General features: G+C 42.3%; 1 protein-coding gene across 5 annotated transcripts in view; it reads right to left on the reverse strand.

The window, feature by feature from the left end:
- cables1 (Cdk5 and Abl enzyme substrate 1) overlaps positions 1–27,046 on the reverse strand; it is a 197,659-nt gene that overhangs the window by 33,378 nt on the left and 137,235 nt on the right. For all 5 annotated transcript variants that reach the window (XM_041190410.1, XM_041190409.1, XM_041190408.1 and 2 more), the window contains 2 exons: positions 25,431–25,587; positions 14,151–14,254 (listed from right to left, as the gene is read on the reverse strand). In XM_041190410.1, coding sequence (XP_041046344.1) covers positions 14,151–14,254; positions 25,431–25,587 — 261 coding nt within the window. The remainder of the gene's footprint in view (positions 1–14,150; positions 14,255–25,430; positions 25,588–27,046) is intronic.

The following is a 27,046-nucleotide window of genomic DNA, read 5'->3' on the forward strand; positions in this document are numbered from 1 at the left end:
GTATTAGTGAACCAGATGGGTTTTTACAACAATCGACAATGGTTTCATGGTCATCATTAGACCTTTATTTCGAGATTTTTATTGAATTCAAATACCACCATCTGCTGTGGTGGGATTCAAATGGTAATGCATCCCAGCACATTACCCTGGGTCTCTGCATTACTAATCCAGTGACAATACCACTCTGCTATCACCTCCCCATATATAAACCTTATATAGGCCATATTGCATTCCCTCTCATTCTGACCCCACCTAATGCCATACTATTTCTTACCCTAGTGTTTGCTACCTGTCTCTTCCAATATTTGCACACCTTGTTTTTCTTTTCTAATGTTACATCTTTGTTCCCATCCCCCTGCCAAGTTAGTTATTATTGATGACAGTCAACACTTTTGCTCATATTACCACAGATTTGGTGTATGCTTCTGGGTTTTGACTGCCTGATTGACATAAGCCTTAAATGGGGTGAAATTTCCAACAGCTCAACATCAGCAAAAACTAAAGTCATCCTATTTGGCTCTTGCTGGCACCAACTCCATCCATCTTCCTATTTCTCATTCAGGCTGAGCCTGCTGATACCACTCCATTACCAACCCTTCCCTTGTTTGGCTTTGCTAGCCCTGTGCCTCAGTTGAGTCAATTTGAGGATCACCAGGCTTATTTTCAAGTATCTCCACAACCTTGCCCTAACTGGAAATCTCCAACCATAAGTCCCAGAACATACACTACATTCTTGTAACTGTTCAAAGTCGACTTTTCAGTTACTAACCCCATGGTTTATGGGACTAACCTCATAAACCACTTTAACTACCCTTACTTCTGCCTTCCAAGGCCTCCTCTTCTACCTTGTATTCAGTCTCTTTTATGTCTTGTGTAAATTAGTTTGTTAGCCAATTGAACTCTACCTGCATGCTTTCCTATTTTCTCATCAGTTGTTGCTTGCAATCAATAACAGGGAGAGACTGATGTAAGAGTAAACAGTGATAGTTTATTGAGATATAGGACAGAGCACCAGATCATACGTGCTCACTCAGAAACCTCCAGAACTAGACTTACAGTTCCCAGTTGCCCACGCTATACAGTGATTCGTCAGTGCTGTCACCTGATCAGTACACGTGCATTCTCTTAAAGGGACAGTGTACCTCACTTTACCATAGTCTCTCTCTCTCTCCAAATTCCTTTGTTCTATATACAGTGTCATGTTTCACCTCTCCTTCACCTTGAGACATATCTGAGGAGTACTAAATAACTGGAAGTGCTGTTGCTGTTTGACCATTGAGGAAGCTAAAATGAAGATTTATTTATCTTTTAGCAAAACTATTTGCTTTACAATATGAAAAGCTGCTTTAGGGCTACAATGAAAAGTGCTCCACTGATGACAACAGGACAGTGAGGATCCTTCCTTGGCCTGACCTAATACCGCTTTCACAATTGATGCCAAGAACAGTGAACCGCACATTACAATACATTTTATGTTGAGAAAGAACTGGGTCTGAACTTTTAAGCAGGGAAACACTTATAAATCTGCTGTTAGTGTTGAAGAAAGACAGCTTTTAAAGGATACAGTTGATGGACTGGAATCGCTCATGAGGCATTTTATTTAATGTATAAATGTTTCAGTGATGATAAACCTCCTAAAATATTGAAATAAAACATTAGTAGGATGAATGTGAAGTGTTTTGTGCACTGTTAAATGTACAATTTAAAATAACCAGCTCAAAAACTGTAATTTTAAGAAAAAAATTTTTTTTTGAATGGTTACTTTTCCCTGGGAAGTAATACATGTGCTGCAGTGACATAGGGTGAAAGTACCATGTCTGTACACTGGAGGTGGGGCGCTGGGAGACTGGAGGATAAGGATAGGGAGATTCTAATGAAATGTTGGCAATGTGAAGAACAGTGGCTGGTAGTGTGGTGAAGAGAATTGACAGCGTAGGGAGAGAATGTGAGGTTGGAAGCATAACCATCATCTGAGGAAGAGCTCAGAGCAACAGTGAATGGTAGGAGCTGGGGGAAGAGTTTGGCTGCTTTTCATTAGTTGGCCAGTAGTATGGAACAGGATGAAATTGTAATGGTGCCAGGTGATCAGCACTGTGGCACCAGGAGGAGAATGCTGCTGACAAGTCACAAAAAGTAGCTGTGAGAGATGTTAATGAGTTTACTCCTGTACTTCTCTTACCACAAATTCTGACTTAAAATAACTACCAATTGCAACTAGGCTGAAACAGGAGATTTCACCTGTGCGAAGTTGCAAGGTCACAAAGATAAGTACAGATGAGGGAGGCCATCAAGCTTATCCTTTCATAGAAACCTGTGATTCCATGTTTGCAGAGTCTATTTTATAAACAGTCTCGAGTTATTTTTTTGCCTCCACTACACGGCCTGCCACAGCAGTGAGGCAGTTGTTATCCAAGTTACAAATGGCATCCAACATGACTGCGATAGTGGTAAACTATCAGGGTTGACCATACCATCCTCCAACAACACTTTTTCACTGGGTGGGACTGCTCTCGCCTGGTTCCACTCTTATTGATACAGTCATAGCCAGAGAATCACCTGCAATGGCTTTCCTTCCTGCTCTCACGCCATTACTTCTGGAGCCACATACAAACAAAACTTTGTTTGATTACCTTTAGTCAACTTGTATTCCTCATCTGCTGCCCCTCAGCAACATCACCTAAAAACAGCTGGTCAGTTCCCACATGTAGGATGACAACATCCAGCTTTACCTCACCACCATCTCGCTCAACTCCTCCATTGTCTCCGATTTGTCACGCTGCTTGTCTGACATCCAGAACAGACATGAGGAGGCATTTCCTCCAGTTAGACATTGGGTAAACTGAAACCATCACCTTTGGCCCCTGCCTTGTTTCCTAATCATTAATTATATCCCTGGAAACTGGTCTTGGGCAGAACCAGACTGTTTGCAACCTTGGTGCTGTACTTAACCCAGAGATGATTTTCAGACTACATACCCACCCCATCAACATGGCCACCTATTTCCAAATCTATAAAATTACCTCTGTCCTTGCCTCACCTCATCTGCTGCTGAAATCCTCATGTGAATCTTTATTCCCTCTAGGCTTGACTATTCCATTGCTCTCCTGGCCAACCCCTTCATCTTCCATCCTACATAAATTTGAGCACATCCAAAACTCTGTTGCCTGTTTCCTAACTCACACTAAGTCCCATTCATCCATCAACTCTGTGCTCACTGGCCTACATTTGCTTCTGGTCTGGCAATGGCTCAATTTTAACATGCTTATCCTTTTTTTCATCCGTAGCCTACCCTCTCTCTCTAATCTCCTTCGGCCTTACACCCTCAGAGATCTCTGCACTTCTCCAATTCTAGTCTCTTGTGCTTTCTTACTTATAATCATTCCATCATTGGTGGTTGTGCCTTCAGTTGCCCAAGCCCTAAAGTTCTGGAAGTCCCTCACTAAACGTCTCCACCATTCTACTTCTCTTCTCTCCTCTCCTTTAAGGCCTTTCTTAAAACCTACCTCTTTAACTTAGCTTTTGGTCATCTCTCCAATTATTTCCTTACATGGCTCAGCATTCAATTATGTTTGGTAATCGTTCATGTTAAGCACCTTAAGGTATTTTACTGTGGTAAAGGAGCTATATAAATGTCAACCCACACCTGGTCAACCAAATATTTCACCTCCAATATATGTTGAAGGAGACACTCTGAAATATGTTGAAAACCTCCCATACCTAGGCAGCCACCTCTCTCAAAAGATCACTATTGATGAGATCCAACACCAGATCAGTTGCACCAACTCAGCCTTCTGCAAACTGCGGCAATGAGCATTTGACAACAAAGAACTTCGCAAGTCAACAAAAGTCTTAGTGTACAGAGCAGTTGTTGTCACCACACTCCTGTACTGCAGTGAGACGTGGATTGTGTATCGGCGACACATAAGAACGCTAGAGAAAAACCCATCAGCAATGTATCTGTTACATCCTCTGGATTCAATTGGAGGACCGTCGAACAAACATCTCCACATGCATTCAGGGAAAATTCCTGCAAAATCAACTTTGATGGACTGAACACAGTGTCTCAATGGCTGAAAACCATCTTCTCACCACATCCTGTCCTCACAACTTTCAAATGGCCAAAGTCCCAGAGGTGGGCAAAGACAATGCTTCAAAGGCACTCTGAAGCTCTCCTTGAAGCACGGCTGCTTTAACCTTAATAACTGGGAGGAGCTTGCTACCAATCATTCAGAATGGGACAGTTTGTCCATTAAGCTACATCACACTCTATGACATGACATCTTAATGATGAGCAGAGTGGCAGAGAAGGAAAGAAAAACTTGCACTTAGGATCCCACTACTTTGTTGGATGTCCTGCCCCATGTGCCCAAAGGTCTGCAGGTTAGGCGTGTTTAGCCACACGAAGACCCATGACAGGAACTTGATCCTGAGTAGATGTCACCCTTGAATCAAGGGATAGCCAACAACAGTAAAAATGTAAGTTCCTGTTGACACTGGTGACTACACCATATCTGCTGTGGTCTGTGCTGAACAATTATAGTAACTTCACACTGTCTTACATTTGCTAGCAATTGGGAACTTGGCTGTGTTTAGTTGCTGGCATACTGGACCTGTGATCATTGCACTAATATGTTAAGTACAATATGGTGGTCAGATATTTTCAGGATGGATTAGTGGAGCCCTGGTGACTGAACATAGCTAGAATTCCACAACAAGTTTCGTGGCTGCAGAATTTATCAGGAAAATATTTCAAGGAGCTCTCCTAATTAAAGGGGAATGTTACAGATTTCTTGTAGTTTGGCACATGCTTTGTATTGCAATTGAACACTAGTTATAAAATTAAATGTGCATGTTCAAGATTGGCCTGTTGGAAATGTAAAGCCAATATGTTCCCAACAGCTGAAGCTGCCAATTTTTCTTGTGTCTCCTGCATCTTGCTGAACTGTAACTAACACACAGTGGTGAAAAAGAACAGTAGTTTGCGGGTTGCTAGGGAAGCCATCCATATAATAAGATTTGCAATGTGACAAGGCCAGCTGAAATCCATGTCCTGCTACAGAAAATATGCTGATTTTTAACGATAACTCTGTTTGAGTGACTGTGAGGGAGACCAGCGACCACTGTCAGAAATGGAAATGACACCCTGGTACATTCAGGGGTCCAGTGTGTAAGGTTGTTATGAAGGTGTATTGGACTTGATCCTCCAATTGTTGGCTGGATGCTTTTGAAAAAATTCCTGCGGTTCTGCTCACTGTTGTATTTCTTGTATGTCTGGCTTGGCAGCATGTGTTTGGATTGCAGGCCATCACAGATGGCCAAGGACAGTATGCTGGCTCTTGTCTCTGCTACCATACAACAAAAGTTAGGAGCACTGGAAATGGAAACAATGCCACTGGTAGAGGTTTAATTGCTTTTCGGTTCAGAAAGTTCTGGAACTTCTTTTGCTTCAGTGTTCAGTTTGGTTTGCCAGCTGCGGCACAATTCCATTCAGTTATTTTGCCCCAGCTCCTGCTCTTTATGGTAGAAATTGATTTGGGCAAGTTCAGACATCGAATGCGTGTGAGGAATAATCCCAAAGCTCATGAGAAGCTGATCCTTGTAAAAATAGCATATGGTGCGAGTGCAAGTCAGGTGTTGCCAAGCTGCTTGCCAATTTGGGCCTTGGTAATTTTGGCCAGAGGGCAGGTAAGTCCAGCAAAAGAGTGGGGGCTCAGGGGGTGGGGAGAGGAAAACATGAATAGGGGGATTGCAGGCTAACAGAAGCCCATAGTTTTGAAGCACCTACATCAAGGCAAGTAAAAATTAAAAATCTTCCTTCTGTTCTGCGCCTCCTTGGTGGACCAGTGGTTAGACCCCTGTATAACTGAAAAAAATAGTCACAACATGCACAGCACCCACATATTCTAGTCTTTCATAAATACTGTAAATAGGTCCTGAAACACACGCATGACCTTTATTTGCATATTTAAATTCGGCCAAGTCTGCTTTTAAGGCAGCCACAAAGGCATATAAAAACAAGCAAAGACCAACATAGTGGCGGCCATGACTCTGGAACAGACTGGGTGTAGGACCTCTGCCCAGAAATTCATAGATATTGTGCTCATTGTACACCCCCCCAAAAAACTGAGCATAATCCTTAAGAAATTTCTCTCCCTTTATCTGTATCCAATTCTCTCTCAGATTGCAGCAGCTCTACAGAAAGATTAATTTTTGGAAAACAAACACAAAAAAAAAATAAGCTGAGTTGTGGAAAGAGTTCCAATTTCCCACAAACAGCTTCACAGTAGGACCGGTATGGAAACATAGCACGCCCGGAATGTTCATCTGAAATCCATGTCATCCACAAACTGATGCATTGAGTTTAAAATCTGGCTTGCTTATTCCTGATAGGAATAATCAGCAATGCAAATGAAGTTTAAAGCAAAGGTACACCAAGCTGTATTAATACGAGAAGGTGTTGGGGGCAGCCCACCTCAGCCTGCTCTCATTCACCTGCGGGGACCAGGACTGGGATATGAAGCTGACCTATGCTCTTAATTGAAGGATCAAGGGTGCAACTTGGGGACCTGAGAGAGAAGCGCTTAAAAAAAAAGGGTAAATAAAAAATGTAAAGAATAACAGCACAACACATACCCTCAGAGATTTTGTCATTGTTGGGACATTTTATAGGGATGTTATTTACATAAAAATCCATGTATTATGTAAAGTGAATGTTTGGTGCTGACATTGGGTCCTCTTTTTTGCACTTGCCACTTGGGAAATGGAACATGGTTCGCACTGTCCATCCAGTTCCGGTCCTATGACTGACAGGTGAATATACTCCTTGGGCAAGAGTAAACTGGGTTTCTTTGTAGTGAAATCTGGTTGGTGGAAGACTGGAACTAGATCAACTGTCCATGGCAATCCTGAACTTAGCCAGCTGTGCTGTACTTGTACTGCAAGTTGCTTTATCTCGTGGACAAATGCCCTTAAGAGTCTCTGAACAGCTAAAGAAAAATCCACTCATGTCAAATGCACTACCTGATAATGAGAACATATTTTAATTTGCTTACCCAAGTTCAGAGTGTTTAGACTCAGGTAGGCAGCAGCCGAAGCTCAGGGAGCACCAAGTGTGATGTGGGTATTGCCCATGTAGCTGACTACCACAGAGCACTGATATAAACATTGGCAAGCTTCCTGCCATGTGTTCAGCAGGAGCCACCCTACCTACCTCATTAATCCCTGAAGTGTTTCCACTGTCCTTCTATGAGTCTCTTGTTGCAACTGAGTTTCGAGTAGAGCAGTTGCTTCAGGAGCCTGGCGTCAGGTATATGTACATGTCCCGGCCAGCGGAGCTGGTTTTGAGTGATTAGCACGTTGATGCTGTGGAAGTTCTTTGCCCTTCTTGCCACTGGATTTGGAGGATCTTGTGCAGCACCATTGGTGGCACTTCTCCAGTGTTTTGAGGTGCCAGCTGTAAGTCATCCAAGTCTTTGAGACATATAGGAGTGTGGGGATCACTGTTGCCCGGTAAACCACGACATTAATCTTGGGTTCGAGATCCTGGATCTCAAACACTCTTTCTCTCGGTTAGCCAAAGGCTGAGCTGGCATGCCGGAGGCAATGATAAATTTTGTCTACATTTGCCTTCATTGAGAGAAGGCTCATAAGATATGGAATATGGTCAACATTTTCCAGCATCTCACTTAGCCTCCATATTATGCAGGAATTTCTAATCCCCATGTATTCAGTTAAGATAGCAACCCATTCTTATACTGCTGCCTAATATGGAAGTGTCAGAGTTGGTGGAACAGCTTCCGAAGATATTTCCCACTCCAATCTGGGGAGTTGATGTAACCTGATGAAAAAATCAATGCCAACGTTTCTAAACTGAAAATGACTCCATTCTGAAGCAACACTTGCCATTTAATGTTAAAAACAATTGTAATGCATTGCCACTGCTTGGTTTGGCGGGGGACTACACTACATTGGAGAACTTTTAAAAAAGATCCAACACAATCGCAGCATAATGTTAAAAAATTCTTCAGCTTCTGTAATACTAATAGTTCCAGCATTGCCCTTACTGAATCACTTATCACCACTAACTCTAGAGTACTATTGTTCACTGTAAGGAAAACTACAGGATGATTTGTGCCCTCTTACCCTCAGCATTTTATAAACGAGTTACTAGGTCTTCAGTTCACTGGGAGTTGACAAAATTTCTCTTTTTAAAGAAATATAATTACGCTACCAGGGAGCTACATTCTACTTCCCATGGATTTCATAACTCATTCCTTACAAATGGGTTAAATTTGGAGACATTAGGCCAGATTTTCCCCTTTGAGGTAGGAATCGCGAGTCGGGAGATTCCTCAACATCATAATCTCACCTCCACCCCAGCAATTCCCACCTGCACTATTTTCATCGTGAACGACAGAATGAGCTGGAGTCAAGGTTGCTGTCTCCCGAAGCAGCCCCGGGGTGGGAGCAGAGGTGAGTGGATGCCGAGGTGGGGCGATTAAAAGGCCCGCCTCCATGTGCTGAGACATCAACTCAGTTCCGTACATGTCAGGCACCCTGACACTCACCCCTCAGCACACCGCCCCCCAAGAACTCCCATGGCCCCTCCATACCCACTCACCCATTTTCCACTATTGACAGAACTCATGAGCCCTATAATAACATAGGGAAGTCTTTGGAATGCGCATGAAACTATCAAAATAAACAAACAGCTATTCAATATCCTCTTGAAGAAAACTTAATCCTCTTAATTTGTCATAAAACTGTCAAAATAAACAGCCAATGAAAAATTTCTTCCAAAAAAATCCTTTTAGATCAGAAAACTATTAATCTAAACAAAGCTCACAGTCCCCTTGACAACTGCATCAACAATGCCTGTTGAGCTGAAACCATTACTGGTGGTTGGAGCTCAGCCAAGCATTCATAATGAATTGAAGTGGCACAGATGACCATCTGTTACACTGCTTTAATGGCTGAATACATACCTGGGCTGTTAACGTGAGGATCAAGGCAAAGGGTCCAAATGACACATTAAAATCTGAATCTCAATACTGGTGAATGCAGAGGAGCACTTAATGCACAGGAGTAAAGTACTCTAATGTATCTCAACACTTTCACGATTTTGGTCAATTTAATGGTCATTTACCTTTTAAGAACAAAGCCTCATCATCAATTGCTGCATTAAAAACATACATAAATTATCATACAGCATCGAATTGTGACATGTGAAGCTGGCAACAATTTATAAACTTACCTGTGAAAAGGTTCCTGACTCCAACTAAGGCTTCCCCCAGAGTACATGAACTCCTTGACCTAACATGGTTCACACAAGCTTCAGAAAACCACCTGCCTCGCTGAAAATCTCAAGCTCAATGAAATACAAAATTGAGGTAGATGGCAATATGGTAGTTCTGACATCAGTTTGCGTGTGTGTTGAGCTGAGACTGGCTACGTTTCCTGCACCCATCAAAACGGAGGTCAGTGGAAGTGAAGTCATCATTTTGGCGTTGTGGTTCCCACAACCCCCTTCATTTGCATCCGTGGGTTTACCCCACGTTAGGACTCCAAAATCTAGCCTGTTGTTGGAGAGACCGCTTTGCCTCAGTTCCAGACAAGCAAACATTGCACTCCAGGAACAATACCACTGAAGAGAGTTTTCAGCTTCTCGTTATGAAAAATATACACTAGCTTATTGACAGATTCACACCTGACATCTGCTGAATTAGATGAGCGCACAAAGCAAGTAGAACACGCTTTAATCACTGTGTCTTTGGTTTTGAATTCTGGGACTGAATCACATTTGGCAATCACTTTAGGGAGCATGAATTCACAGGAATTCTGTGTGCCTGCGCTCAATAACGATTTCATTGAAAAGTTGCAAAATCATTCTGGAACATCATTGGCAGGAAGGTAACGGAGTACAGATTATACAAAATGACACTTTTGATTTATCACTTGCAAATATCCCTCATACTGTTGAAGCAATCAAGCCTCCACAATGTGGTGCAATTCACCACAGACAGACTGGATTGGAATAAGGTTCAAAAAATAATTCAAGTAAAACACTTACTGTTAATTTTTTTTTAAGAAAAAGTCAGTGAGTAAAATCCAGATGGGGAATTTCTGTTACACATTCAAGACAATCTTTTTAACCAAAGAGAAAGAATGTCATTCATTGACCCAGAGCCTGAAATTTACAAATATTTACAATTGCTCTTTGATTAACCTCAGCAGTTTTTAAGCGGCTGCTATTATATTTTGCCTAATACGAACATTAACCCTAAAGGGACAGACCATGCTCGCAGTGATAACCACAGACAACAGACAGTCCATGAGATTTATTAGTGGGGATATGAATTCCTCGCATCACTATATGCCGCATCATCATAAATCGACTTCTGGATGTTTTCATCCTTTGCAACTTTGGTCTTTCAAAGGATGTTTATAATTCAGCTGGATGTAGCAACCAGACAATATCCTCATAGACACATGTATGAAGTTGCTACACAAGATCATTTCTTCCACTTCCAAGGAGTTGAAAAATCATTTCAACAAAGCTGCTAACCTAATTATTGCATTTAGTTCATGGCAGACATTAGTTATTAGGTTAGCTAACTTCATGTTAAGAACTACAGAACTAATCATTACTTTGAGATGTGGAATCTAAAACTAAGTAGCGGTATATGGTTCTCACGATTTACTTTATTTACTCAACATCTACCTCTCAACCTATGTGTGTACAATTTTGTCATTGTCAGTTTTCCTTCATTATCGAAGATGGCTGTTTCTTGCATGCGTAGTCATTTGTTGTGAGGTGCTAAATTATTACCTCAAGATCAAGATCCATATTTGCCCATCTCCACCCTGTACCTCAGCTTATCAGCTGCTGAAAACCTTATCTATGCCTTTGTCACCTCTAGATTCAACAAAGCAGCAAGTCGACGTGTTGTCATTCTTTGGCTTGTCCCAATGAGTGCAAGACAAAAAGCTTTGGCAACATGTCTCTCCTATCAGCAAAACTCCTATGCTCCTCTGGCTGATCTCCCACCTTAGAACCATAGAAACGTTACAGCACAGAAGGGGGCCATTCGGCCCATCTTGTCCATGCCAGCCCGAGGACACCCAGACGCCCTTTCTAATCCCACTTTCCTGCACCCGGTCCATAGCCCTACAGTTTACAGCACTTTAGGTGCAGATCCAGGTACTTTTTAAAAGAGTTCAAAGCTTCTGCTTCTACCACCAACTTGGGCAGCGAATTCCAGACACCTACTACCCTCTGCGTAATGAGGACTCGAAACGTCAACTCTTTTCTTCTCCGCCGATGCTGCCAGACCTGCTGAGTTTTTCCAGGTAATTCTGTTTTTGTTTTACATTGTCTCCCAGTTTGCTAATGACTCAACTTTAAAATTCCTAAGCTTTCTCTCTCTGCAACCTCCTTAGGTTCTACAACCCTTTGAGATCTTTGTGCTGCTCTAATTCTGGCATCTTGCGCATCTCCAATTTTATTTACTCCATCATTATCATCCATGCCTTTAAGTGCCTAGGTTCTAAGCTCTGGAATTTATTTCCTAAACCATTCCACCCCTCTCTCTCTTCCTTCAAGACACTCCTTAAAATTTACTTTGACCAACCTTTTGGTCAACTGTCCTAATGTCTCCTTATGTGGTCAGTGTCAAACTTCGTTTGAAAACACTCTTCTAAAGTGACTTGGGGTGTTTTGAGGCTTTAAAGGTGCTATATAAATGTACTTTATTGCTAATGGCCTGCAGGAAGGTCAAGCACTGAAACAAATGTTCTCAAAGCAGTCTGTTATCTTCCTAGTGCACTTTGCTCACTCATCAGGAATAATTTTGATTTTGGGTGATGGTATAAAATGCCCAATGTTGACTTCCATTTGATGACTGAATCTAAATCACCCGTCTTACACCATCATTCAAAGTCGGGGGGCAGGAGATGTGAGCAGAACTGAGGGGAGTGCTGAAGTGTTAGGGCATCGAGTAAAGGGCTGCGCTCCAGAGCAGACATTATGCCTGCGAGAAAAAGCTCTAAATAAATCAGCATAACTATTCATGTATTACCAGACAAACAGCCCAAATTTAGACACTGACAGGTCTGGGGAAGGTTGGGAGTGGGTGGTGGTGGGGAAAAGACACCATTAATATCAGCTCCCATGAAGCCATTTGTGGCAATCTGGGAAATTCGAGGTTCCAGTGCAAGTCGGCTGCCTGGGTCCTCTGACACAGCTGTGGCCCTCAATAGCAATGAATGTTCAGAGCTATTGGACCAGAAGGTCTGGGGCCATCCAGTTTTCGTTTGGTTTCTTATAATGTAGATTGCCAAAACAGACAAGACTCGCAAAAAAAAAAATTGGCGCCTTCACAAGCTTTTGGCTGTATTGCATTACACCCTCAAAGTCATATATTATTAATAGTTTATTGTTCCTCACATGCATAAAGATTATGTACAGTTTGTGCGGGTTGTACATTTGCTGTTTCCTGGTTTTCAATTGTGGACTGATGCCACTTAAATACCTAATTGACCTATTATGGGCCTGAGCACATAACAGGCCTCACTGTCTGTAGGAAGAGGCTTTAACTGTCAGTCTCTAATTTGCTGTTAAGCATTTTGGAGACCCAGTTCCTAATCTTTTTATATGCTACAAGTATTACAGTTGTAAAAAAAGGAATTAACATCTAAAGGGCTAAAATGGTATGATGATTCCCTTCATCACATTAGGAATCAGAAACAGAGTTTTGATGTTGAAGCAAAAACGTTACTTGCTATCTCCCCTATCAGCTTTCTATGTAACCTTCAGCAGCATAAATAAGTGATCACATTCAGCTGGTTTGTAAACTGCAAAGAAAGCTCATTACTCAAGAGAGCAGAAGTTGCACCTCCAGTATTTCCTTGAGGGATAATTAATGATTGAAAGCAATTAAAAATGAATCGTGCTCACAATGGTGTGGTGAATACATTCTACCCAATGTGCTGCAGTTCTAAGCCAAACATACCAGAGATCTCAGGTTTGACCTCTGCTCTATGCCGAGTTAGTTGACCTCAGCCAGGGTAACAGTAGGAGCCTGAGGGATTGAAGGAATGGAGAAAAGTCAGCCTACTGCACGATGGGCTAGATTTTGGAGTGGGCCTATTTTTCAGAATACCTGAACAGGGAGGTCTGAAGAGCAATAGGGATTGTTCTCTGGGCCTTGTCAGCTTACTCAACCCGATCTGGCCAAACTTCCACAGTTAGCACACACAAGTGAAGGGAACTGTGGAATGATGGAGACAGGTTGCTTGCCTCGCCACCGACAGCTCTCAAACAAGTCCCAAGAGGAAGGAGGGGTTGATCATGATTCTTGTGCAGTCAGGGAAGCATTACTGCTCCTCGGAGCTCCAGAGGAATGGTTTATTTAAGAGAAAGATATTATAACTGTGCAGACTGGGTGCTGGAAGCCCCACAGCTAAATTGATATGCATTGTACCCATTATATGATGCGATACACAGCAATTTCCACCTCAATGACTTTTACCAGAAATTCTGTTCGTGTGGATGTTGCTTGTGAAGAAATGAGGGTTACATGCGACATCAGTGTTCAACAATCCTGTAACATTCACCGCCTGGGCTCTTACATCAACGCTACTTTGGCAAGACACCAGAGTGAAAACCACACATAAGGAACTCTAACTCAGTATAAGTCAGTACTTCACAAGGGAAGGGAGTTCAAAACCGATCTGCCCAACTTCCCTTCTTACTCCTAACTTCGATTTTTAACAAAAGCAAAATGTTGGAAATCTGAAAGCCCAATTTTAACTCGCATTCCTTACTATTTGAATCCTATCGGATAAATTTATCTGGATTAGCTTGGGCAATCCCTGTCATATCCGTGAAAGCTTCACCTTGATGTCTCTTTTCCAAAGAAAACAAGTTTCCTTCCTGCCCATTGCTTGATATATCCTCGGAATACATCCTTGATACTTTGAATGTTCTGTACTATTCACAATAATTGTTATACAGTAATGTTTTGTAGCACCATTTGGACAGGAACGAGGACAGTTAACAAACTTGCAGATATGAATTCTACAGTTTTATGCCTCCATTCACCCACACAAAACTATTGCGTAGGAATGAGAGAGGACCAACTGGCACCTACCATATAGGAAGGGAAGATCAGAACTCTTTTATGTTTTCCACATGGCCATTGCGGGTCATCCAGCAAATTAGGGTCATATTCCGCAAACTCCCCCACTTCAGTGCCTGGAATAAAATCCCAACATTATTTTATTCTTTCCAGAACCACTCTCTTTATCTATTCTCTCATTTGCTAAACATTTCTGAAAGAGTCATGCAAATACAATTGAGAATAAACAGTTAAAAGGAAATATCTAAGAGCCACTCTACAACCCGTTTCCTTGTCTTTTTAAAATTACATTTTAAATCAGCTCTTACCCCTATAATAATATTTTTTTATTCTTTATACACTTTGCATATGGTGCACAATACTAATCTCCAGATTGGAAAAAACGGGAAGAGGGGTTTTGGAGGTGATGCAAAACAGATTTACAAGTATGATATCAGAACCAGGTACCAGTGGTGAGAATGTGGAACTCGCTACCACAGGGAGTTGTTCAAGTGAATAGGTTAGATGCATTTATGGGGAAACTAGGCAAGCATATGAGGGAGAAGGAAATAGATAGTTACAATAGTAGATTTACATGAGAAAAGATAGAGGTTAGTGTGAAGCAGAAACACTGGTTGGGCTGATTGGCCTATCTCTGTCATATAATCCTATGTACTGAGAGGTTAGAACTATCAGGAAAGACTGAAGTGGCTTTTCTCTGGAAAAGGGAATACTGAGGGGTGACGTAAAGGTCTTTAAAATTATGAAGGGGTTTAATAGGGTAGATGTAGAGAAGATAATTAAACTTGCTGGTGAATCCAAAACTAAGGGTCATAAATATTAGCTAGTCACTAATAAATCCAGTAAGAAATTCAGAAAAAAACTTATTTTGCCTAGGCTGTGGTTACAATGTGGAACTCAATATGACATGTTGTAGTTGATGCAGATGGTACAGATCTATTTAAGGGAAAATTAGACAAGTACAAGAGAGGGAAAGGATCAGAAGGATCTGTTAAAAGCTTAGATGAAGTAAAATTGGAGCAAGGTGTGCAGAGCATATACACTAAAATGTACTAATTGAGACAAATGGTCTCTTTCTATGCTATAAATTCTACTTAATGTGCATCAATGCAAGTGTATCTTCGGAGAGAGACAGCAAGCTATGTACATGCATGAGTCTATGATTTTTCTGGGTTCATGAGAGTAATGTATCCTGGTTATATCTCCAGGCACATTATTTAAACCTCACACCTGCAATTTACCAAGTCGTCAGAATGCCAAATTACATGGTGGTACAAGCCTCCTTAAGTGTGTGTATGCATGGCTCCACCAACTGCACTGTAATAGTGCAACAGATTTCTGGTATCCATCTGACAGGTATTCAAATGTCAAACACAATTCTAAAACAGCCTCCCATGACCACTGCCAATACAGTTCATTAAATAACCTGTTTGCAGGACACAGCTGGACTTTGATACAAACTTTGAAAGTTCACAATTTCAGGATTGCTCACTCTCATCTGCTAAAATATGCTGCCTTTTTCAGATGCGCAGTAAATTTTCTCATAGGAGGGACAACAAATTTGTCCAAGTTAAGGAAAAAAAACTCATGCAGCAAAGCTGACAATATGTATCAGAACAAATGTAAAAAAGCCACTGTTCACACTAGGTGAAAAATGAGCTCCCTTAAGGACAAGTCAACCAACAACTGCACTGTGTAAATCGAGGTCTTTCCTTCAGTCGCTGTATATAATGGTGTCTAAGTGGGGTTGTTAGGAAAAAGTGGAAGAAAGGCAGCTGTTTCATCACGGTCTCCCCAGTACCAATGGCACCTCCTGAATAGAGGGGTTTTGCTGGCATGGATTATATTGGCACACATGAAAACCAATGAAAGGAATCGTACCTCACAGTCTCCAAGGGCCTGGTGAGTGTGTCATGAAGATGTTAATGTATATAATGTTATTGGAAATTATTTTAAATTGGACTTATAGCAGGGTCCGTGTCTGTGAGTGTGTGTGTTTGTCTTAACTGGAGTAAAGCCAGCTAGTCTGGGTGCTTTGATGTATAGTAGATTTGAGATATTAAACATTAAGGTAGAAGGTATATTTGCATTTTGTTAAATAAACCATTCAAAGACTGGGGTGAAATCTTGCATCTAGCTAGGACACACCACACCAAGCAATACGGTTATATTACTAATGAAATTGGTACTATGAAAGGGATTTTAATGTTAGAAGAGATGGAGTTCAAAGGGCTTGGTGATACAATGAGAATTTACTTTCAAAGGGAAGGCTAGGAATATACAAAAAAAGAATTTTGTGTGGGAGTCAGAGGCATGTGAGACCACTGTGTCTGCGAAGGAACAAATTGAAAGGACCTCATTTTGAATTTGTAAGATAAGATGTGCTTTGCCTGATCTCTGTTTAAAGTCTATGGGTTATTGTTGACTTGGGGAAGTTTACCTGGGAGTAATTAATTAGGGGATTTGTTTAAAAATTATAAAGGCAGTAATTTGTAGACATGTGTATATGTTTAAATTTGGTGTTAAATTAATAAATGTTCAATTTAATTTACATATATATTTTAAAAATTCATTCACGAGATGTGGGCTTCAGTGGCCGGGCCAGCATTTGTTGCCCACCTCTAGTTGCCCTTGAGAAGGAGGTGCCGAGCTGTTTTCTTGAACTGCTGCAGTCCATGTGGTGTAGGTACACCACAATACTGTTAGGAAGGGAGTTCCAGGATTTTGACCCAGCAACATTGAGGGAACGATGATGTATTTCCAAGTCAGGATGGGGAGTGATTTGGAGGGGAATTTCCAGGTGGTGGTGTTTCTATCTATCTGCTGCCCTTGTCCTTCTGGATGGTAGTGGTCATGGGTTTGAAAGGTGCTGTCGAAGGAGCCTTGGTGAACTCCTGCAGTGCATCTCATAGATGGCATACACTGCTGCTGCTGTTCGTCGGTGGTGGAGGGAGTGAATGTTTGTGGATGTGGTGTCAATTGAGTGGGCTGCTTTGTCCTGGACGGTGTCCAGCTTCTTCAGTATTGTGGGAGGTGCACTCATCCAGGCAAGTGGGGAGTATTCCATCACACTCCTGACTTGTGCCTTGTAAATAGTGGTCAGGCTTTGGGGAGTCAGGAGGTGAGATACTCGTCACACGATTCCTAGCCGCTGACCTGCCCTTCTAGCCATATATGGCTGGTCCAGTTCAGTTTCAGGTCAATGGTAACCCCCATGATGTTGATAGTGGGGGATTCAGTGATGGTAATACCATTGAACGTCAAGGGGCGATGGTTGGATTCTCTCTCGTTGGAGATGGTCATTGCCTGACACTTGTGTGGCACAAATGTTACTTGCCACTTGTCAGGCCAAGCCTGGATATTGTCCAGGTCTTGCTGCATTTGGACATGGACTGCTTCAGTATCTGAGGAATTGCAAATGGTGCTGAACATTGTGCAATTATCAGCGAACATCCCCACTTCTGACCTCATGATGGATGGAGGGTCATGGATGAAGCAGCTGAAGAGGCTGGGTCTAGGACACTACTCTGAGGAACTCCTGCAGTGATGTCTTGGAGCTGAGATGACTGACCTCCAACAACCACAACCATCGTCCTTTGTGCTAGGTATGACTGCAACCAGTGGAGGGTTTCCCCAATTCCCATTGATTCCAGTTTTGCTAGGGGTCCTCGATGCCACACTCGGTCAAATGCGGCCTTGACATCAAGGGCAGTCACTCTCACCTCACCTCGGGAGTTCAGCTCTTATGTCCACATTTGAACCAAGGTTGTAATGAGGTCAGGAGTTGAGTGGCCCTGGCGGAACCTAAAATAGGCTTCAGTGAACAGGTTATTGCTAAGCAAGTGCCGCTTGATAGCATTGTTGATGATCCCTTCCATTACTGTACTGATGATTGAGAGTAGACTGATGAGGCAGTAATTGGCCGGGTTACGATTTGCCCTGCTTTTTGTGTACAGGGCAATTTTCCACATAGCCGGGTAGATGCTAGTGTTGTTGAGGTACTGGAACAGCTTGGCTAGGGGCACGGCAAGTTCTGGAGCACAAGTCTTCAGTACTGTTGCCAGAATATTGTCAGGGCCCATAGCCTTCGCAGTATCTAGTGCCTTCAGCCATTTCTTGATGTCACGTGGAGTGAGTTGAATTGGCTGAAGACTGGCATCTGTGATGCTGGGGATCTCCGGAGGAGGCCGTGATGGATCATCCACTCGGCATTTCTAGCTGAAGACTATAGCAAATGCTTCAGCCTTAACTTTTGCACTGATGTGCTGGACTCCTCCATCATTGAGGGTGGGGATATTTGTGGAGCCTCCTCCAATGAGTTGTTTAATTGTCCACCACCATTCATGACTGGATGTGGCAGGACTACAGAGCTTAGATCTGATCTGTTGGTTGTGGGATAGAAAGACAGAAACTAGGAACAGGAGTAGGCCATTCAGCCCTCCGTGCTTGCTCCGCCATTCAATATGATCATGGCTGATCCTCTATCTCAATGCTATATTCCCACTTTCTCTCCATACCCCCTGATGCCCCTAATTTTTAAAAAATGATCAACTTCTTCTTGAAAATACTCAGTGACCCAGTCTCCATAGGTCTCTGTGATAGAGAATTCCACAGGTTGTCCACCCTCAGTGAAGAAATTTTTCCTCATCTCAGTCCTAAATGGCCTGCCCCATATCCTGAGACTGTGGTCCCTGGTTCTGGACTCCCCAACCAGGGGAAACATTCTTCCTGCATCTAGTCTTGTTAGAATTTTATATGTTTCAATCAGATGCCCTCTCATTCTTCTAAACTCTAGTGAATACAGGCCCAGTCGAAGCAATCTCTCCTCACACGAGAGTCCTACCATCCCCGGTATCAGCCTAGTGAACCTTCGCTGCACTCCCACTATGGCAAGAATATCACTTAGCCCTGGTTATCACTCGCTGCTTACGTCGTTTGGTAGGCAAGTAATCCTGTGCCATAGCTTCACCAGGTTGACACCTCATATTTAAGTATGCCTGGTGCTGCTCCTGGCATGCCTTCCTACACTCTTCATTGAACCATGGTTGATCCCCTGGCTTGATGGTAATGGTAGAGTGGGGGATATGCCAGGCCATGAGGTTACAGATAGTACTGGAGTACAATTCTGCTGCTGCTGATGGCCACAGTGCCTCATGGGTACCCAGTCTTGAATTGCTAGATCTGTTATGGACAGATGCATCAGCGGCAGGCAGGTTGGTGAGGATGAAGTCAATATGTTTTTCCCTCCTGTTGGTTCCCTCGCCACTTGCCGCAGACCCAGTCTAGCAGCTATGTCTTTTAGGACTTAGCCAGCTCAGTCATTGGTGGTGCTACCGAGCTACCCTTGGTGATGGACATTGAAGACCCCCACCCATTCTGCACCCTTGCCACCCTCAGTGCTTCCTCCAAGTGGTAGTGTTCAACATGGAAATGCACTGATTCATCAGCTGAGGGAGGGCGGTACATGGTAATCAACAGGAGTTTTCCTTACCCATGTTTGACCTGATGCTTGACCTGATGCCATGAGACTTCATGGGGCCCAGAGTCAATGTTAAGGTCTCCTAGTGCAACCTCCCCCCGACTGCATACCTCTGTGCTGCCACCTCTGCTGGGCCTGTCCTGCTGGTGGGACAGGACACACTCAAGGATGGTGACGGAGGTGTCTCGGACATTATCTGTAAGGTATGATTCCATGAGGATGACTATGTCAGTCTTTTGCTTGACTAGTCTTTGAGACAGCTCTCTCAATTTTGGCACTTGCCTCCAGACGTTAGTAAGGGGGACTTTGCAGGGTCGACAAGGCTGAGATTGCAGTTGTCGTTTCCGGTGCCTAGGTCGATGCCAGGTGGTCTGTCCAGTTTCATTCCTTTTTTATGACTTTGCAGGGGTTTGTTACAACTGAGTGGCTTGCTAGGCCATTTCAGAGTCATCTGGAGTAACATGTAGGCCAGACCAGGTAAGGGATTTCCTTCCCTGAAGGACATTAGTGAACCAGATGGGTTTTTACAACAATTAACAATGATTTCATGGTCATCATTAGACTTTAATTCCAGACTTTTATTGAATTCAGGTTCCACCATCTGCTGTGGTGGGGTTCGAACCCAGGTCCACAGGACATTACCTAGGATCTCTGGATTACTGGTCCAGCAACAATACCACTACGCCATCGCCTCACCCTAAAAAAAACTCTAGGCTTGCTGGTGTTTATTCCTGAATTCAGAGCTGCATTGCAAACATACCAATTGAAAATATAGACTACGATGGTTGTTTTAAATTTCTCTTTGGGATTTTAAATAGCTCAGCTGCTGTGTCATAACAAGTGGGAAAGGAAAATTAGAAAAAATGACGGACATAAATGTTTCCGCCTCCTCCCACTTTTCCAGGGAGGAAGTTTCTGAGACAACAGCTCTGAAGGAGGGTCATACAGTCTCAAAACGTTAATTCTCTCCACAGATGCTGTTAGACCTGCTGAGTTTTTCCAGCATTTTCTGTTTTTGTTTCAGATTTCCAACATCTGCAGTATTTTGCTTTTATCTTATGGAAGTTTGAGTTCTGGCGACTATCTGATGAGCAGGGGTGGGAAGCGAGTTGAGGATGTTAATGAACTAATGAGCAGGCGATGGAATTTTACTGGCGGCATACGGGATTCTCAGTGTCTGCAGCTCACCAACTCACAGGAGGTCAGCACACCATGAAAATATGCAATCTGCAAGTTAAAAACGCGATTTGGCAAGTCTGAGGTCATTCGCAGGCCAGAGGTTTGCAACAACACGATTATTTTTTGGAGATTGATGGTGATGAAGAAGTGGCTACCACTTCTTCCAGCCGTCTCTTGACAGCTCCATTTGGCCTCTCTCATCCTTTTCACCTCAGCAGCACTCCCACAGGAGGCACAGGAGGCTGGCCTTCCAGTCGTGCCTGTTCAATTGCCCTCCCACCTCCTCAAGCCGTCCACCATCTCCAGTTGGACGGTGCTCTGAACTGGATGCCTTCCAGAGGGTTGCACCGGCAGACTTCCTGGTGCAGTGATTGGATCCGTGATCTGAAATTGACCCCGCCATCACGAAAAACCCGAAGTTGGGAAAATTCAGTGCCGCTGGGGCATTAACATATGAAAGGAGGAAAATAAGACTAAATTTTTTGTGTTACAAAAATAAATCTATACAACAGAAGCTCTGAAGCTTCTACCAGTCCGTCTGTCAAAACGCCATATTTCAAGCTGTTGTGCTTGGCATCAGTCCTTGCACTGACTTTGACACTACTTCTTTAGTACAATCCTCATTCTCCTTAGCTGCTGTCTCTCTTAATCCTCCTGTAGAAATCCACTGCCTTAGTGCTGAGCAGTTTTCTAGCAGTCACTTATAATGGACATAGTTCATATTTACAACTTTAATTTGTGTGGGTGTATCATTTGTTATTTTTAATATTGTACCAAGTAATAATGTTAACTATAAACAAAGCTTGTTAGATTCTGATATTAACATTTCATTAGCTACAATGCATCATGAAAGCACCACGTTACTAATCTTGGAATTGAGGCCATAAATCATTCTCCTTTTGGTTTTTGGAAATCATTTACCAGCAACGTTTAAAACGTCGTGCTATATTACTGTACTGGAAAGTGCTACAAAATTGATAAAGAAATTATCTGGAGGTCTGGATTAAAATTCCGATCTCTCCTAACTGAGACAGGGTTCATTTTGCTAAAACAAAAGTTCCAGGACTTGGTGAGAGAAATGTCTGGGAGCTCTACAAAGCACCTCACTGGAGAGGTAAAGTTGTCAATGTGCACTTCAGTGCAAATTATTCCATATACAGACATAGCGACACTCCCTTGTCCTCACACAGACTAATCACTCCCCATCGATAAGGCATACGTCACAACTTACAGCAATCTGTTTACTTGCTAACCACATGTTACTTCCAATACAATTAGAGTAAATGTCACTTTCTTTATTATTTTCTATAACTTCAAGCTGTGGTGAACTGGGACAGTATATGCCCCAGTAAAAGATTAGGTGGTCTACTTTTTTTTATCCATTCAAGGGCTGTGGGCTTTGCTGGCTGGGCCAGCATTTATTGCCCTTCCCTAGTTGCCCTTGAGAAGGTGGTGGTGAGCTGCCTTCTTGAACCACTGCAGTCCATGTGGTGTAGGTACACTCAGTGCTGTTAGGAAGGGAGTTCCAGGATTTTGACCCAGCAATAGTGAAGGATCGGCGATATATTTCCAAGTCAGGATGGTGAGCTACTTGGAAGGGAACCTCCAGGTGGTGGTTCCCATCTATCTGCTGCCCTTGTCCTTCTAGATGGTAGCGGTTGTGGGTTTGGAAGGTGCTGTCTAAGCAGCCTTGGTGAATTCCTGCAGTGCATCTTGTAGATGGTACACACTGCAGCTAGTGTGTGTTGGTGGTGGAGGGAGTGAATGTTTGTGGATGGGGTGCCAAGCAAGCGGGCTACTTTGTCCTGGACGGTGTCCAGCTTCTTCAGTGTTGTGGGAGCTGCTCTCATCCGGGCAAGAGGGGAACATGCCATCACACTCCTGACTTGTGTCTTGTACTTGGTGGACAGGCTTTGGGGAGGCAGGAGGTGAATTATTTGTTGCAGATTCCTAGCCTCTGACCTGCCCTTGTAGCCACAGTATTTATATGGCTAGTCCAGTTCAGTTTCTGGTCACATTTCTGTCACTATCAACACTTTCTTTAGTCCTTACCACTCCATTAAAATTCCCTTTGTCATTTTGGTCATCTTCGTCAACTGCTCCTTTGCCCCCATCCCAGCCTCACCTGCTCCACACCCCCTTAAACATTATAAATTGAATCACATTTCTACTTCTCTTTAGTTCTAAAGAAGGGTCATATGGACTTGAAACGATAACTCTGTTTCTCTCTCCACAGATGCTGTCAGACCTGCTGAGTTTTTCCAACATTTTCTGTTTTGTCTTTCATTATTTCATTGCTATTTGTGGAATCTTGCAGTGCACAAATTGGCTGTCACATTTCCTACATTGCAACAGTGACTGTGTTTTAAAATACATGTATAATTAACTTATTAAAATACTTAGTTGTAACATCCTGAGGTTATGAAAGGCACTACATAAATGCAAGTCCTAGTCTTCTTTATTAACTCCCTTAACAGCTATTATGGTATGGTACTGTGTTAGATATGTTATCAGACTAATAATCCAGAGAAACCTGGTGTAATAATCCATAGACAGAGAGTTCCAGTCCAACCAGGTAATTAATTTTTCCTCGTAGTTCCTACGTTACAACAGTAACTATACCGCAAAGGTACTTCATTAGATGTCAAGCACTTTGGGATGTCTTGAGACTGCGAAAGGCCCAACATAAGCACCCGTCCATCTTTCTTTTCTTCTGAGAAAATGATTCTAACAGGAATATTGCTCTCAAGCATTCAATAATGCAAGGTCAGCGCATTTAAATATTTTACTGGTACTTTCATGTGTAAAGGTAAGATGTATTGGGTGTATCAGGTGGCAGGAATATCAGGTGCCAGCAGCCAGTGTACAATTGCTGACTACCTGTGGAGGGCGCAATTTCTTTTCCAGTTGGATTGGGAGGGATGGCAATGGCAGAGCACATTGTTTTAGTTTGGTTTTTCTATGCAGAAATAATTAACTTCTGGTAGTTTAATAGGGATCTAATCTTTTGCAATTTGTCCACCTTTTGAGCCATTCCACATCTGCTTCAGTTTGTGTGGTGAAAGTGTGGTGTACCAAATAGGGAGTTCTAGAAATTTGATCCAGTGACATTAAAGGAACAGTGATTTATTTCCAAGTCAAGATAGTGTGTGACTCGGAAGGGAATTTAGAGATAATGGTGTTCTCTCTGTGTTTGATATCCCTTGTCCTTCTATGTGGTAGAGGTCACAGATTTGGGAGTTGCTGTCAAAGGAGCCATGGTGAGTTGCTGCAGTGTATGTTGCGGTGTTACACACTGCAGCCACTGCGTATCAGTGATGGAGGGGATGACTATTTAAGATGGTGGATAGGGTGCCAATCAAGCAGCTGCTTTGTCCTGGATTGTGTTGGGCTTTTTGAATGTTATTGAAGCTGCACTCATCCAGGCAAGTGGAGAGTATTCCATCACATTCTTGACTTGTGCCTTTTGGGTGTTGGATAGGCTTTGGGAGTCAGGATGTGAGCCACAGGCTGTAGAATACCCAGCTTCTGACCTACACTTGTAGCCACAGTATTTATATGGTTTGCATTGATCAATCCACAATGTTAGAGGCTCACAATATTATTACAATCTTCCAGCCTAATGTATTATATTAAAGGTAGAGAATTATATAATTTTATATTCTGTACATATTTGAACACTAAGAAATATAACTGCTCGCCCAGCAGTTTCATTATTCTATCCTCATAGAAATCTTTCTGGAAGAGCATTTAAATTGAGATGGTACTAAATCCTTTTCAGATGTCATGGAATTCAATATTATAATAATGGCACATTGGTTAAATATACTGGTACTGAGCTACACACACCAGCAAGCTCCCTGCTTCAGTTCTGGAGTTATCAACAGCCAGGGCTATGGTGGTGCTCCTCAGACCGGGTTGGGGGGGGCAAGCATATATTAGCCAGCATTCCTTCTCTTATTCGCAATGTGATGATGTCTCTTTGAAGTGGTTGTGAATGGATTTGGGAATGTGGTGGTCAGACAGAGATAGGCTCTTACGTGAAGAGCAGCCACTAAAAAGCTACCGATATCCATGGAGTTACCTCAATGTTTATGAACACTTTCAGGAGCGTGGGGTTATTAGGAGAAATTTCAAGAAGAGAGTAGAACTTGAATAATAGCATTGTACGTACGTGATTGTTCTGATGGTAAGGTACAGGAGGAGGAGATGTGTTAGTGAGGAGGAGGAATATGCATCAGCTATATCCCATGTCATGAAATTTCTATTTTACTCAGAGCTTGACTTTTTCTGGTAATCTTCTGTCATCACTCAAAGAGCTTCTTTGAAAGATTCACATATAAATACTGAGAAACTAGGCTGAAGGAATTAGAAACCTGCACAGAAAAACAACTCAGGTAAGCGCTTTATTATTCTCTCTAGGTCTACTGGTAGCAGCTTCTGGGAATAAGTCCTTTGATATGCCACATTCACTCATTTAAATTTTATGTCTATTTGAAATTTTATGTTCTATCCAAGTATAAGCATTAAATATTCTTGCCAAACAGTTCGTATTTCTTCCAGTTCATTCAGTACACCCAGTGATATGAAAATCTGAAAACTGAAACAAGCACATGTTTGTTCCTCTTAGTTACCTGTGTCAATGCTTCCTTGGGAACTGTTTGCTCTCCCAAGAGGAAGATTACGATGGCTGCTGTTCCGAAACTGGGACAGTGAAGCAGTAGAATCAATTGTATTCCGCCTGCCGCCCAAGACGTTGGTCGGATAAAGAAACTGAGTGTAGCTAACAGTCTGTGAAGAAAAAGTTTAAAATGTGAATAAGCAAGAATATATTCTGCATATCATTCTGCCCCAATTGTCAATTCCTGTCTTCTGTCTCAAAGTTTAAAATACAACTGAAGCTGTATAGTAGTGATACGTCTTTATAATTAATTTCAGAATGACATTATTCTTACTAATGCATTTTATCTTTAAAATTTCACTGGGCTAGGGATCTGCTGAGTGAGAGTGAATTTAATGAATTCTATTTGCTGAATGAACTGATAAACGCTCTCACACCTGTAAAATAAAACAACAAGTGAAACATCACTGAGATATCATAATTACTACAGGGTTATTAATGTCTGACCTTGTGAAAACAAATACATTAGAAAGCTTTCCATAAAAATATTAAAAGAGTGATTATTAGCAGTGGATCATATTGCTGCATCATTTCAGGGCCTCAAGTCTGAATTCAACTGGACAGGATAAAGTACTGCTCCCTCTCTGTTTTTGTACTGATTCTAAGGCTAACATGAAATGAGTTTGCACAGACTCAACCAAGTTCCTGATCAGTGCAAGACCACAGCAGAAACCTGCATGAAATGAGTTGTCTCGCATAGATAGGCCAGAAGAATAATGGGTGTCAGAAACGGAAATGCTATACCGGTATTGTTGGAGGTCACTAAATGCCCAAAATGCATGTTTGTGCATGTCAGGATAGCTCCTGTGAAGAATTATGAGAGAGATTGGTCGAGCTAGGATTGTTCTCCTCCGAGCAGAGAAGGTTAAGGAGAGATTTGATAGAGGTGTTTAAGATTTTGAGGGACTTCGATAGAATAAATGGGGAGAAACTATTTCCATTGGCAGGTGGACTGGTAACATGAGGGCATATCTATAAGATAATTAACAAAAAGTCTAGGGAAACAAGGAGAGAGTTTTTTTTTAAATGCAGAGAGTTACAATGATGTGAAATTCAATGCATGAAAGGTTGGCAGAAGTAGATTCAACAGTAACTTTCAAAAGGGAATTCGATACTTGAAAAGGAGACATTTGCGACCCTATGGGGAAAGAGCAGAAGAATAAGGCTAATTAAATGGCTCTTTCAAAGAGACGGCACAGAGAAAACAGGCTGAAAGGCCTTCCTTTTGTTCCATATGCTTCTGATTTTAAGACACATTGTTATGGAAGAATGAATGGAGATTACTTCTTACTTCTTTCCTGGCCAACATTTAACCCACAGTTAAGAATCATAGAATGGTCACAGCACAGACCATTCAGCTGATCATGTCTGTGCCAGTTCTCTGTAAACGTTAAGTTACCTGACTCAGTCCCCTGCCTTTTCCCTGTAGCCCTGCAAATTTTTTCCCTTCAAAAAATTATTCAATTCTCTTTTGAAGGCCTCAACTGAATCTGTCTCCATCACACTCTAAGGCAGTGCATTCCAGATCTTAACCATGCGCCGCATAAATTGTCTTTCCTCATTTTCCTC

This window comes from Carcharodon carcharias, chromosome 6 (genome assembly GCF_017639515.1).
Source record: "Carcharodon carcharias isolate sCarCar2 chromosome 6, sCarCar2.pri, whole genome shotgun sequence".
NCBI lineage: Eukaryota > Metazoa > Chordata > Chondrichthyes > Lamniformes > Lamnidae > Carcharodon > Carcharodon carcharias.